We start from the raw sequence: 12,966 nt of genomic DNA, 5'->3' as shown, positions 1-12,966 counted from the left end.
ATTCATGAATAGTTATATAATTACAACTAGGTATATTAGCATTAATTAGCATCCCTCACTTGTGTAGACAGATGAAAAATAACAGTTAAAAATTTCTGCTTTTTCCTTGAGCTTATCAATGACCTCCCTGTGATAATATTGGTCAAACCCCTTCTTACCTCATTTTTTTTACTATTTACATATTAAAAAGAAAACATTTTCTTTTTGCTGCCATAGCCTTTTCCATCTCTATTTCAGCTTCTCCAATGGCTTTTTTCGTATGCTTTACTAGGCTCATTACACCTGATAAAAGTTTCAGGCTTCCACTAATTTGAATACCTTAAAACAGGGGTCCCCTTTTATTTACATGTCAGCCACGTAAATGGCATGTAAAAAGAGTTGAAGCATGAAAAAAGTTCCCGGAGCTGCCAAATAAAGCATATGATTGCCTATTTGGTAACCCTATTTAGACTGACAGCCTATAGCCTGTTTGGCAGTACAACTGTTTTTTATTCAACCAAAACTTGCCTCAGGAATTGAAAAATAAGCACCTGCTTTGAGGCCACTGGGAGCAACATCCAAGGGGTTGGTGAACAAGATGTTGCTCCTGAGCCACTGGTTGGAAACAACTGCCTTAAAGCACATTTTTTTCTTACCAACCTCAACACCACACACTATCAAACCATAAAGGTTTTGGTTTGCGACATAGTTTCTTTCAAGGGGATACACATGACATATTTAATAAGCAGCATTTTAAAGACATTCCATTTTTACTGACTTGGCCATCTCAAAAAAATGCACCCACCGGACTGCAAAAATGTATGCAACATTAAACAGTGGTTAACATGTAGGGTTGCCACCTGGCTGGGATTTTACCGGCCTGGCCGGTAAAAATGATGGCTGATCCCAATCTTATTAATAAGGGAAAAAAATACAATAATTTATATAAAAATTATATAAATATAAAGAAAAGGTGACAACCCTATGAACATATTAACCCATAATAAAACCTTCTTTAGAACCTTGACCTGGAGAAGATATACTGTAGTTACAAGTGCTCCTCTCCGAAATTATTTATGTGTGAGTGCGCTTATGCACAAAACAGATGTATTTTTGAAGTTGTGTATAAAAGTGGAAATATGGTGGATGTATCATTATGACAACGTGCCTTCTAGCAATATATAGTGAATAAAGTACCCCCTCTTGTAAAATATAAGGATATTATAAGTTACCGAGGAGTTTCATGACCATATAAAAATGCGAGGCCGAAGGCCGAGTGTTTTTATACAGGTCATGGAACTCCGAGGTAACTTATAATATCCTCATATTTTACAACTGGGGGTACTTTATTAATAATACACAAATTTTAGTGAGTCATGTGACAGAAATTACATCACTACTCACCGTTTATAACTGATGACATCACTACTCACCGTTTATAAGAATATAATTTACAAGATATTCATGGCTTTTGTGTATTATAATATAATATTTCTTTAACTATACTTGTTTATAATGTTCTTCTGCATTCTATTATTCAACTTTTGTTTCTAACCAATAATGAAATGTTACATTTAGATGCTCTCTGACCTAGCAATTTCACCCTTGTTATGGGAATCAGACCCCCAGGGCTTTCATTAGGCATGGTTACTAAAGTCATTTTCTTCCGCATCAGGTTTCTAAATGTGCATGGAATGAAAGATCCTCTGCAACTTGTCCTGTCTCTGAACTGCTGCGAGGAAATGAACCAGAATAACTTAATAATCTTACTTGGCAATGCATTCCCACTCTCCTCTATCGTGAATTTGTGGTTTTACGTCTGCTTGTACACTAGCCCCTAGATTATATTTTCCCTGAAATTGTCACTTATCAGCAAGATTTCATTTTATTTGTGATGCTAATTTATTTTCTTACAGACAGCTTCACCTATAAAAAATGCATGACAAGTGTTACAGGAATCTCTTGATATGGATACAAGCCTCTGGACTCACAGAGCCAGATGGTGAATGTGTATAGTTCTGCTCATAAAATTTTCATTACTTTCCAGCATATCTCATCCTCCCTACACAGGCCCAATTAATACTTTAACTTTATGCTGTGACCGGCTGAGGGGCTCATCAAACAGTTCAATTTAACCTGTTGATATTACAAACATAATAAACAATTGAGGGAAACATTTTAATTGCTTTCATATATACTGTCCACCATCCTTTGATGTAGCATGATATACAGTCATATGAAAAAGTTTGGGAACCCCTCTCAGCCTCCATAATAATTTACTCCACTTTCAAAAAAAATGATAACAGTGGTATGTCTTTCATTTCCCAGGAACATCTGAGTACTGGGCTGTTTTGTGGACAAAGATTTTTAGTGAAGCAGTATTCAGTAATTTGCTAATTTGAATGCATGTAACTGCTCAATACTGATCACTGGCAACAAACCAAATTGGTTGGATTAGCATGTTAAACCTTGAACTTCATAGGCAGGTGTGTCCAATCATGAGAAAAGGTATTTAAGGTGGCCAATTGCAAGTTGTGCTTCTGTTTGACTCTCCTCTGAAGAGTGACAGCATGGAATCCTCAAAGCAACTCTCAAAAGATCTGAAAACAAAGATTGTTCAGTATCATAGTTTAGGGGAAGGCTACAAAAAGCTATCTCAGAGGTTTAAACTGTCAATTTCAACTGTAAGGAATGTAATCAGGAAATGGAAGGCCACAGGCACATTTGATGTAAAACCCAGGTCTGGCAGGCAAAGAAAAATACAGGAGCAGCATATGCGGAGGATTGTGAGAATGGTTACAGACAACCCAAAGATCACCTCCAAAGACCTGCAAGAACATCTTGCTGCAGATGGTGTATCTGTACATTGTTCTACAAATCAGAGCAATTTGCACAAAGAACATCTGTATGGCAGGGAGATGAGAAAGAAGCCCTTTCTGCACTCACACCACAAACAGAGTCGCTTGTTGTATGCAAAAGCTCATTTAGACAAGCCACAGTCATTTTGGAACAAACTGCTTTGGACTGATGAGACAAAAATTTAGTTATCTGGTCATAACAAAAAGAGCTTTGCATGGTGGAAGAAGAACACCACATTCCAAGAAAAATACTTGAAATTTGGTGAAGGTTCCATCATGCTGTGGGGCTGTGTGACTAGTTCAGGGACTGGGGCCCTTGTTAAAGTCCAGGGTCGGATGAATTCAATCCAATATCAACAAATTCTTCAGAATAATGTTCAAGCATCAGTCAAAAAGTTGAAGTTACGCAGGGGTTGAATATTTCAACAAAACAATGACCCTAAACACACTTCAAAATCTACAAAGGCATTTATGCAGAGGAAGAAGTACAATATTCTGGAATGGCCATCACAGTCCCGACTTGAATATCATCGAAAATCTACGGGATGATTTGAAGCCATCAAATTTAACTGAACTGGAGAGATTTTGTATGGACAAATGGTCAAAAATACCACCATCCAGAATCCAGACACTCATCAAAGGCTATAGGAGGCGTCTAGAGGCTGTTACATTTGCAAAAGGAGGCTCAACTAAGTATTGATGAAATATCTCTGTTGGGGTGCCAAAATTTATGCACCTGTCTAATTTTGTTATGATGCATATTGCATATTTTCTGTTAATCCAATAAACTTTATGCCACTGCTGAAATACTACTGTTTCCATAAGGCATGTTATATATTAAAAGGAAGTTGTTAATTTGAAAGCTCAGACAGTGATAAACAAAACTCCAAAGAATTAAGAGGGGCTCCCAAACTTTTTTTATATGACTGTACAATGCACTTTGAGGCACAGTAACAGGGTTGGTATACAGTAAGTAGCTGTTTGCATTCAGGGCAGGATTTACCCCTAGGCCCACTGCCATTGGTTGCTCCTGTCCAGGGGTGATCCTGGCCCCTCCGCCACCTGAGGCAGCAGCAGTTGCTGCTGCCCCCCCTACCCCGGAAATTCACTCTTAAAGTACCAGGAGCAGCATTTTTGCTGCCCCTGGTACCTAGTGGGGCGCTGCTGCCTGAGGCGACAGCCTCAACTCGCCTCATTGGCGAAGCACCCCTGCTCCTGTCCCCTCCCCTTTATTTGTGCAAATTTTCATCATCTGGATTGGAGCATTGGTGATTGGCACACAGGAAATTTAAAAAATGATTGTATCTGCCCCCCTAAAATCCTGCCGCCCTAGGCTCGGGCCTAGGTGGCCTTTCCACAAATCCGGGCCTGTTTGCATTTCCACCAGGTTTCTATTAATACAGATATGGGAATCGTTATTTGGAAACCTGTTATCAGAAAGCTTTGAATTACAGAATGGCTGACTCCCATAGATTCCATTTTCTCTGAATAATCAAAATCCTTAAAAATGATTTCCTTTTTCTCTGTGATAATAAAACATATCTTGTACTTGATCCAAACTAAGATATAATTAATCCTTATTGGAGACAAGGCCAGCCTATTGGGTTTATTTATTTATTTCATTTATTTTATCATATGTTTATATGATTTTCTATAAACTTACGGTAAGAAGAGTCAAGTTAGATCTATCTGGAAGATCACATTTCCTGAGCATTCTTGATAACAGGTCCCATACCTGTACTCCAAGGTGATATATTCTAATTCATTTTCAGAAGTCGCCCGAAGTTTCCTCGTGATGCAACGTTGGGCGACATCGGAAAACAACATTTACCCTTAAACTTTATGTTTCAAAAAATTTTATTTTAATTAAAGGAGAACTAATTCTCTAAAAAGGGTTAGTCTAGACATTTTAAATTTATCCCATAATTCTTTGGCTTTTGTACCAGCCCTGGTCCATCACAGCCCTATAGCAGGACATGCTTATAGGACATGCTTTCAGTAGCTCCACAGCCTTTTTTCTGCTGATGCCCAGTACATGCTCTGGACTGCTATCAGTTACCTGAACTTAGAATATTACTTAATATATATATATATATATATATATATATATATATATATATATATATATATATATATATATATATACATATATATATATATATATATATACATATATATATATATATATATATACATTATATTTATATACATTATACGGTACATACAGTATGCAATTCATGCTTTTATTGTTAATAGTTATTTAGATTCACATTATATAGGATATGTATGCATTCTATAGCAAAACTGATTATTAATCACCCCTGCAGTATCAGCTCCTATGGCAGATGTAAATTCACATTCAGATAAGGTTTTGATCATGTGCCACTAGGATTAAAAATATAACTAAAATGAGCAAAAGTAGGAAATTGCTGTGGACACCTCTAAAAACATATAACTGCAGAATTATAGAATGCTCAGTTAGACACCTTTAAAAAATATATACCCCCACCTGTAAAAAAAGGCACTAAATTTACTGAAGAGCAGAGATCCATGGCAACCAATAACTGATGACTATTAAATGGTACCAGCTGATTGGCTGCTATAAGTTTGCACCTGGGCAAACTTACTAGGGGTCATTTATGTAAACCAAAGGAACAAGTGCTAGAGCATCAAAGGGCAATAAATACTAATCTAGGAAGCACTTCAGCCTCTGGATCTGTTGTAGCCACCTTATCAAAAACCCGCCAGTTGGTAGAGATGATTAGAAAACTCACACAGGGTTTCCTTTATGATTGCCTGAACAAGAAAGCTTGGCAATCATAAATGGGCCACTAAATATGCATTTTTCCCTGAAAAATGTTCAGAGGTTAATTTAAAAAAAAGTAGCCGATATAGTGACTTGTTTAGCTGGATTCATAGTCTCCATTAAAACATAAAACCATTTTCAGAGTCACATTCACATTCACATTTTATAAAATGCTGTTCCTTTAAGTACAAATTATATTTCTAAACTTAGTGAAGCTGTTATTGTGCCAAAAAATGCAATAAAAAATTAAAAAAGAAAAACTTACCAACAAAACACCAAATAGCAAATCGAATCCATGTAATTGATGACAGTTTCAGCATGAGATACACATTTACCAGCATTGCAAAAGCAGGGACAAATGGGACACATGGTGCCATATATGGCAGCTTTTTGGGGTTTTCTGGTTGTTGTAGGATTACAAACACCAAGGCAATGAGCAGCAGGACCATCAAGACAACCAGGAGGATAGCCCACCATGTTTGTTCATAGATATAGTCCGCAGCAAAGATAGTAAAAGAGCAGAAGATTAATATGAGAAGGAAAAGCAGCATGACACATATGGTGACTGTACGGCCAGTTGCAGCAGTTGGCCGATCCATTTTTCCAGGCAAACCAAGGCGGATTCTTAAGGTATAATATCGTGGGCCTATAAATTTTTTCAGTTTAAAAAGGTACATATTTTCAGATTCATCTGCTTCAATCCCAGATGTCATATCAACTGTGCCATAATTGGGGTGGTTTACGTTGTAGTGGGACTTATCAGATTTGCCAATAAGCATTTCATTGTCTCCGAGAGAAGGCAGATTCTTTGCACCACAGGTATTTGTGGCTGGGCCACTGAATTCCTCTCCATCACTCATAGGAGAGAATGCATCCTTCTCACACTCAGCCAGGATTCCTTCCTTCTTTTTGGTGTTTTCTTCTGAGATAAATTTAACAAAACCATCAATGTCACTCTCAGGCTGGTAACGCAGTAGTAGGACACAAACAGACACCAGTGTGTATGCTAATAGAGTGCCTATTGACATCATTTCTATAAGATCACGAAGGCTGACCAACAAAGACAGAAGGCCGGCAAGGAATCCTGAGACAACACAGGCCAAGACTGGAGTTTCTGTATAGGAACTGACATTGGCCAAAAACCTAAGAAACACAAAATAATTGTCATGTGTTAATGGCAAACGTGCTAGCATTTTGCATTGTAAAATTTAATTAAAGGCTATGACTTGCCCAAGTCCTTGATCTACTGTATCTGCCAATACTGAAATTGTACCTGTGATACTATTTATAGTGGAATTGATTGTGGTTGTATTTTTGTAAAACCATTTTTTTGAATTATGGTTTAAATTCCACAATTTTTTAGCTGTAGGTATGCTTGTTAAACATGAGCATGAATGATGGTTTCATAGAGCAGGGACTCACCTGAACAAAAGCCCATCACCAGCCATTGCATAAATAACCCTAGGCATAGGGAACAGAGAGCCAAATAGACTCACAGTGAGTCCTGCTACAGAGCCAACAGCAACAACAAATTTGGCAGCATAAAATCCGTGAATTACAAACATCTCCATCAGTGGGGATTCTGTGTCGATCATGTTGTATGGCACTGTCAAAGTTAATATAACACTCACCTGGAATAAAACAAAGATATATTGTTCAGCTAAATATCATGTTGCTTTAATGCCTAGATTGTAATGTCAAGCAGAAATCAGTGGCTGTAAAATAAATTACAAGTGGCATTTTTTTTTCAGATGTTGTTGCCACAGGCAACAAAGCAGACTGCGGAGACATTAGAGAGTATTTCCATGACATAAGATATAAAATAAAGTCTCATTTATTATCAAAGATGGAAGTCTTGCATTCACAGATTCACCAAAAGTGCCACCTGCCACCTCTTCCATGGTTGCCATCACTTGTGCCTGGCATTCATAGGCAACTACTTACACTTTCTACCGGGTGGCAAAGTAGTTGTTCCTGGAAGCCTTGGTTACATGATTATGACTTCTGTCAGCTATGCCTTTATAAGTGATTATAAGATAATTTAGCACCAATGAAATATCCTTGCTTTTGATGGTTAATGTCATATCAGGCAATTGCCCAGGTAAATACTAAAACCAGGGGCTATTAAAACCAAATGGAAAGCCACCCAAAAGGTGAAGATCATTATGGAAAGCATAATAATGATGAGTTACAAGCACTGCAGCAGAATGCATAGGGTGGGAAAGGGTCAGGCCCTGATTTTTTGAAAGGCCACAAAGGCCCAGGCCTAGAGCGGCAGAATTTTAGGGGCAGTATGTGACCTAGTTGCATCACAATGGGTTTGGAAGCACTGGGGACAGGTGGGAGATTTACTCCTATGAACCAATCCCTGTGCTCAGATATGACGTTATAAAGCTTGCACATGCATGTGTATATGAAGGGTGGAGGCAGGAAGGGAGAAATGGGGGCAAGGGGGTGACAAGCGGCACCTTGTGTATAAATCCGATCCGACCCTGGCAAGGATCATAAGTTGAGTGATCTCAGCTGTTGTCCTGACTATATTCAATATATTACTTGCTAATCTCCAGCACTGGGCTAAGGCTGCCTATGTGCATTTGCAGTAAAGAGTTTCCGAAGCAGCAAGCAAATGTCTCCAGCAAAACTCAATGCAATGTTAACAAACCAGGTTTTAAGCTGTCACTTGCTATCTAAAGTTCTATTGGTAGCTTTGTCTTATTTTATTCATATTGTCATTGTTTCCTATAAAGGTATGGAAACTGTTATCCAGAAACCCATTATCCAGAAAGCTCTGAATTACAGCAAGGCCATCTCCCATGGACTCCATTTTCAGCAAATTATTAACATTTTTAAAATAAAAATTGAAAAAAAAAATTGTTCTCAGCTACTATATAATGAATCATTTTTGGTGGTATTATTATTAGGGTTATTTAATGCTTCAGAGATTTTTTTTAGCAGACTTAAGGTATAGAGAACCAAATTACAGAAAAGTCCAGAGCATTCTGGATAACCCTCCTTCTCACCCCTACTACCATCCAATACATGTTTGGCTTCTTTCTCAGCTATATAACTAAGATGGGAGTATATAGATACTCACAAACCAAGGCAAAACTAAAAATGCAATCTAGTTAAATGCAATTTACTGTGCAATAAGTTAAATATGAACTTTTTCAAAGTGTAATTACTGCAAACCATGAGTTTATAAAACATTTTACCTGACAGTTCATCATCTTTTCTGTTTTGTACAGATGGGACAATTTAGCAAGCATTTGGGGTCCCAGATTTAAAAAGAAACAGCAGTCTTTTTTTAACAGTACAAAAAAAGCTAGAATAGTGTGCTATACTTACAGACACATAAGCAGTTAAACAGGTGATTAAAGAAGCAGTAATGGCATATGGGATAGAGGTGTTGGGACTCTTGGCTTCTTCCCCGGTGGTAGCAATGATATCAAAGCCAATAAAGGCATAGAAGCAGGTTGCTGCGCCCGTCATCACCTGTAAAACAAAAACTAATCTATTAAAAGATATCAAAAAGCTATTAAATAATAGCACAGTATTTAGTAGCCTCAATACACAGAAATGCAATAATGAGTCAGGAAACAGAAGAGTACAGGGCAGATTATTGCTGTTCTTTTCAGTTGTGTTTGATATTCCTTCTCATGTGGGATAATCTGCCATTAACAGGAGTAGTGACCTGGGATTTCCCAAAGAAATAATATGGGCATCAGAAACTGCTCCATATCACCGTCTGCCTGCCTCCCTGTTTGTTTAAGCAGCTGCCAAGGGAATTTTCTGAATGAGTCATTTGGGGCACATAAGGGCAGCCCATTGAAAATACTCCAATGTAGAATCACTCACTTTACTAAAACTTCCTCATACAGAAGCAGAATGATGCAAAGTAGTGATGGGCCAATTTCTCCCATTTCTCGAAATTTAGCATGAATTTTGAACGTGAGTCTGAAAAGTCGTTTGAGTTAATTTTGACGCCGGTGTTAAAGTCAACGGGCGTCCGAATAGTGTTACCGCGCAACGATTTTCAGGCAAGCGTCTCTTCGAACGTGCGGCAAAATTTTTTGACACAGGTGAATTTTCGCAGGAGTTTTGCAAATTGTTTCGTCGGTGGTGAAATGCAGAAATTTGCTGCGAATTCGCACCAGGTGGATTTATTCGCCAATCACTATTGCATAGTCATAAAGCCCCCTTTTTACTGCCTTCATTCATGTGACCCACCCACACAAAATGCTTTTGTTGTATAAACAATAGTTTATTACAGAAATAAATAATACAAAGTACCTACCCCAGACCATCCATAGGGGAGAAAATCTCCAGACCAGTTCTTCCCATTTACATAAAAAAGACCAGCTATCATAATAAAGATCCACACTAAGATGTTAATAACATTGAGCACATTATTAAATCCAACTGAGTTTTTCACCCCAAGAGCTACAATAATTGTCACGATGATAGCAATAATCAAAGCTATAAAATCTGGATAGGAATCTTCTCCTTTGCCTAGAAAAAAAGAGGAAAATTGAGTAACGTTATGCGCAACAAATTGTATGGGGCATTTCAGCAGCAACAATAGCAATCAAGTTTTCTAAGCTATAGCATCTCTTCTTAAAAGGCCTAGTATGCCAATTGTAGTGATTAATGAAGAATGAGCCTCTTATTGTATGGTGGTTACAAATTTTTAGAGGCTGAGATGTTTCTCTGGACAGTATAGTTGGTTTTGCAATTTAATTAATTAATCTCAAACAGAGACCAATTATATATTCAGAGAAGGAATGAGACTAACCCCCATACTTTACTGAAAAGTAGTTGGGAATTAATTATATTACTTATGTAGAATGTATCACTGCAGATTATGGCTTCTTCATTGACATAGATGCTTATCGTCCTTAATATGCAATCATTTACTAGTGGCTACCATTATAACAGCTCTCCAGACTCTTGAGTCAACCAGTGGCTTAAAACATTCTTATTGTTTCATTCCTGGCTTGGAGGCAAGATTTGGTTGCATAAAAACCAGGTTTACTGCTTAAAAGACATTCCTGGAAGCCTCCATTCCACATAGGGTCTACCAACAAAACAATTACAGCCCTTATTTGGCGCCCCAGGAACTTTTTCATGCTTGTGTTGCTCCCCAACTTTTTTTTTACATTTGAATGGGACTCACTGGTAAAAAAATAAAAAGGTTGCGGAACTCTGCTCTAAGGTATATTGACTGATAAATCCCAAAGAATGTAACAGAAATCTTGCTTCTCAAGCAGGGTCGGAGTTAAAGATGAATGTGCTTCAGTGGGAAGTCTGAAGGGAAAAACATACCTAACTTTTAACTGTTTTTGAACTACAACTGACAGAAACCCCCAATAGCCTTCAGCTGTCACTGGGCTGCTGAAAGTAGTAGATCAAGTACCGTAGATCTTGATTTATGTGTATAATATTCTTGTTTTTATTTGCTACATGGAAGAAAATGACAGTAGAAATGCATAAGAAGCTTGGGACAAGATGACTTCTTTTTCCTTACCCAGTCCATTTAATGTTCCCACATTGGTAATCATCCAGTGGCTGATTGTATGATTGGCCAGGGAATCAAACATGCTGCTCAGAGCACTGGCTCCTGACGCTGTACCAATCAGATATTCTAATAATAAATTCCATCCAATAAAGAAAGCCACAAATTCCCCCACAGTCACATAGCTGTAAGTATAAGCAGAGCCTGAGGTTTTCGGTACACGCACTCCAAATTCAGCATAGCAAACACCTACAGAGACAAAAACAGATATAAACATTGAGCGCTGGCACAGTGAATTTAAATATTTTACTAGCTGCTTCATCTTTCTGTGCACATTTTTCCACTGAGTAAACCAATGACAGCTCCAGAATGATTGATTGATTGATTGATTGATGCTGCTGGAGTATCACTAGTAGCACATCCCCACATCCCAGTTCTATTTGCTAAGTTGTAACTGAGTCTACTGTAAGGATCTGTAACTACTTAATGCTACAAATAGTTTCTATTTCGTTACAAAAATGTGAGTGCCATATGGAGCCAGCCATCGTCACGTTCTGACTTGGAGCAAGGCAGTATTGCTCACAAATAAAATGAATGGTTGTGCAGATAAAGCATACTCTTGCAAGAGTTCAATGCGGTTACTGCAACTCTGAGAAATATACAATGACGTCAAGCCTTCCAGTGCTGCTCAAGGGGAAATAATAGCTGAGGGTCACCTGGTGACTGTAATATTGCAGAGTTATATTGGAGTTTCACTGCATGAATTAGGTAATTCACTTACAGAACATTCTGTGGATATCAAGAACGAACTTGAAATTTCTGCGAAGTAATGAGAATTATAAAGCAGCAATGCATTAAAATTCTTACATCCTGACCAGCTGAAGCCTTCCAACTGGTCTTCAGTTTTAATTACTGTGCTTTCCTTTTATTTTTATTTGTACTGCAGCTCTCAGGTTTTGAATTTGATTTATCTGACTGCTAAGTGTTAATCATGCTAGCCGCCAGAGAGCAGATTTAAAATCAAAATGCAAGATGAAAAGTCTTATAGGCTTGAAAGGCCTTACAGGCAACCTGTTCTTTTGATTGTTAGGATCAGTGACCCACAAAAACAATAGAGAATTTTCAGATTTAGGCTGGAAAGAAACCGTATTGGAAGACGAGTACAGTAAAACCTCAATTTAACATCCCCTGGTATTAAAATGTGGGTTCTACTGTTATTCAAAGACTATACAAAATAAATGATGAAAAGGTGCAGGCAAAGCTAAACCTCTCCTTTATAGCTGAGACTAGTTTCCCAGTCCCTGGCACCCAAATTACCCTCTGGAAATCGTGCAAGAAAGTGGGAACAGGACAAAAGCTGAATCACAGCTTAAAGTACGAGTTTATTGTAGTCCAACACATTTTGAGCATCAAATGTGTGTCTTAAAAAGGGCCTGTGAAACTCAAATTATGTTGGGCACACTACAGATGTGATAGAACTGATACAATATAATATTTTAAGTAAAACTAAGACTAGAGGCAGCAATAATATGGGGTGTCATGGGAAGTTAGGGGGATATAATCATCCCCCATTTCAGCCTTTGTCTCCCTATTTTGTGTCTTATCCAACCCACCTTTAACAGCATTGATATAATTTCACATTTCATTTTATTTAAACTGAACCAATATTAAGTAACTTCAATAGACTTATTGAAACTGTTGACTATGGGTTACTGTTCCCTGTGGAAAAGAAAAGCCAATTTTATCCAACCCTCTAGATCACTTCTAAGTAGTGGTTTCAAACACAGTTTCTTTTCGGCTACCGATTATAA

At 37.8% G+C, this 12,966-nt stretch overlaps 1 protein-coding gene across 1 annotated transcript in view; it reads right to left on the bottom strand.

The window, feature by feature from the left end:
- Positions 1-12,966, bottom strand: part of slc7a14.S (solute carrier family 7 member 14 S homeolog) — a 56,960-nt gene that overhangs the window by 8,628 nt on the left and 35,366 nt on the right. The window contains exons 3-7 of the mRNA XM_018242233.2: positions 11,168-11,404; positions 9,938-10,152; positions 8,989-9,135; positions 7,066-7,274; positions 5,909-6,786 (exon numbers count right to left, since the gene is read on the bottom strand). Coding sequence (XP_018097722.1) covers positions 5,909-6,786; positions 7,066-7,274; positions 8,989-9,135; positions 9,938-10,152; positions 11,168-11,404 — 1,686 coding nt within the window. The remainder of the gene's footprint in view (positions 1-5,908; positions 6,787-7,065; positions 7,275-8,988; positions 9,136-9,937; positions 10,153-11,167; positions 11,405-12,966) is intronic.

The sequence above is a fragment of the Xenopus laevis genome, chromosome 5S (assembly GCF_017654675.1).
Source record: "Xenopus laevis strain J_2021 chromosome 5S, Xenopus_laevis_v10.1, whole genome shotgun sequence".
Classification (NCBI taxonomy): Eukaryota; Metazoa; Chordata; class Amphibia; order Anura; family Pipidae; genus Xenopus; species Xenopus laevis.
The sequence above is the reverse complement of the archived record's forward strand: the minus strand, read 5'-3'. Positions and strand labels throughout refer to the sequence as shown.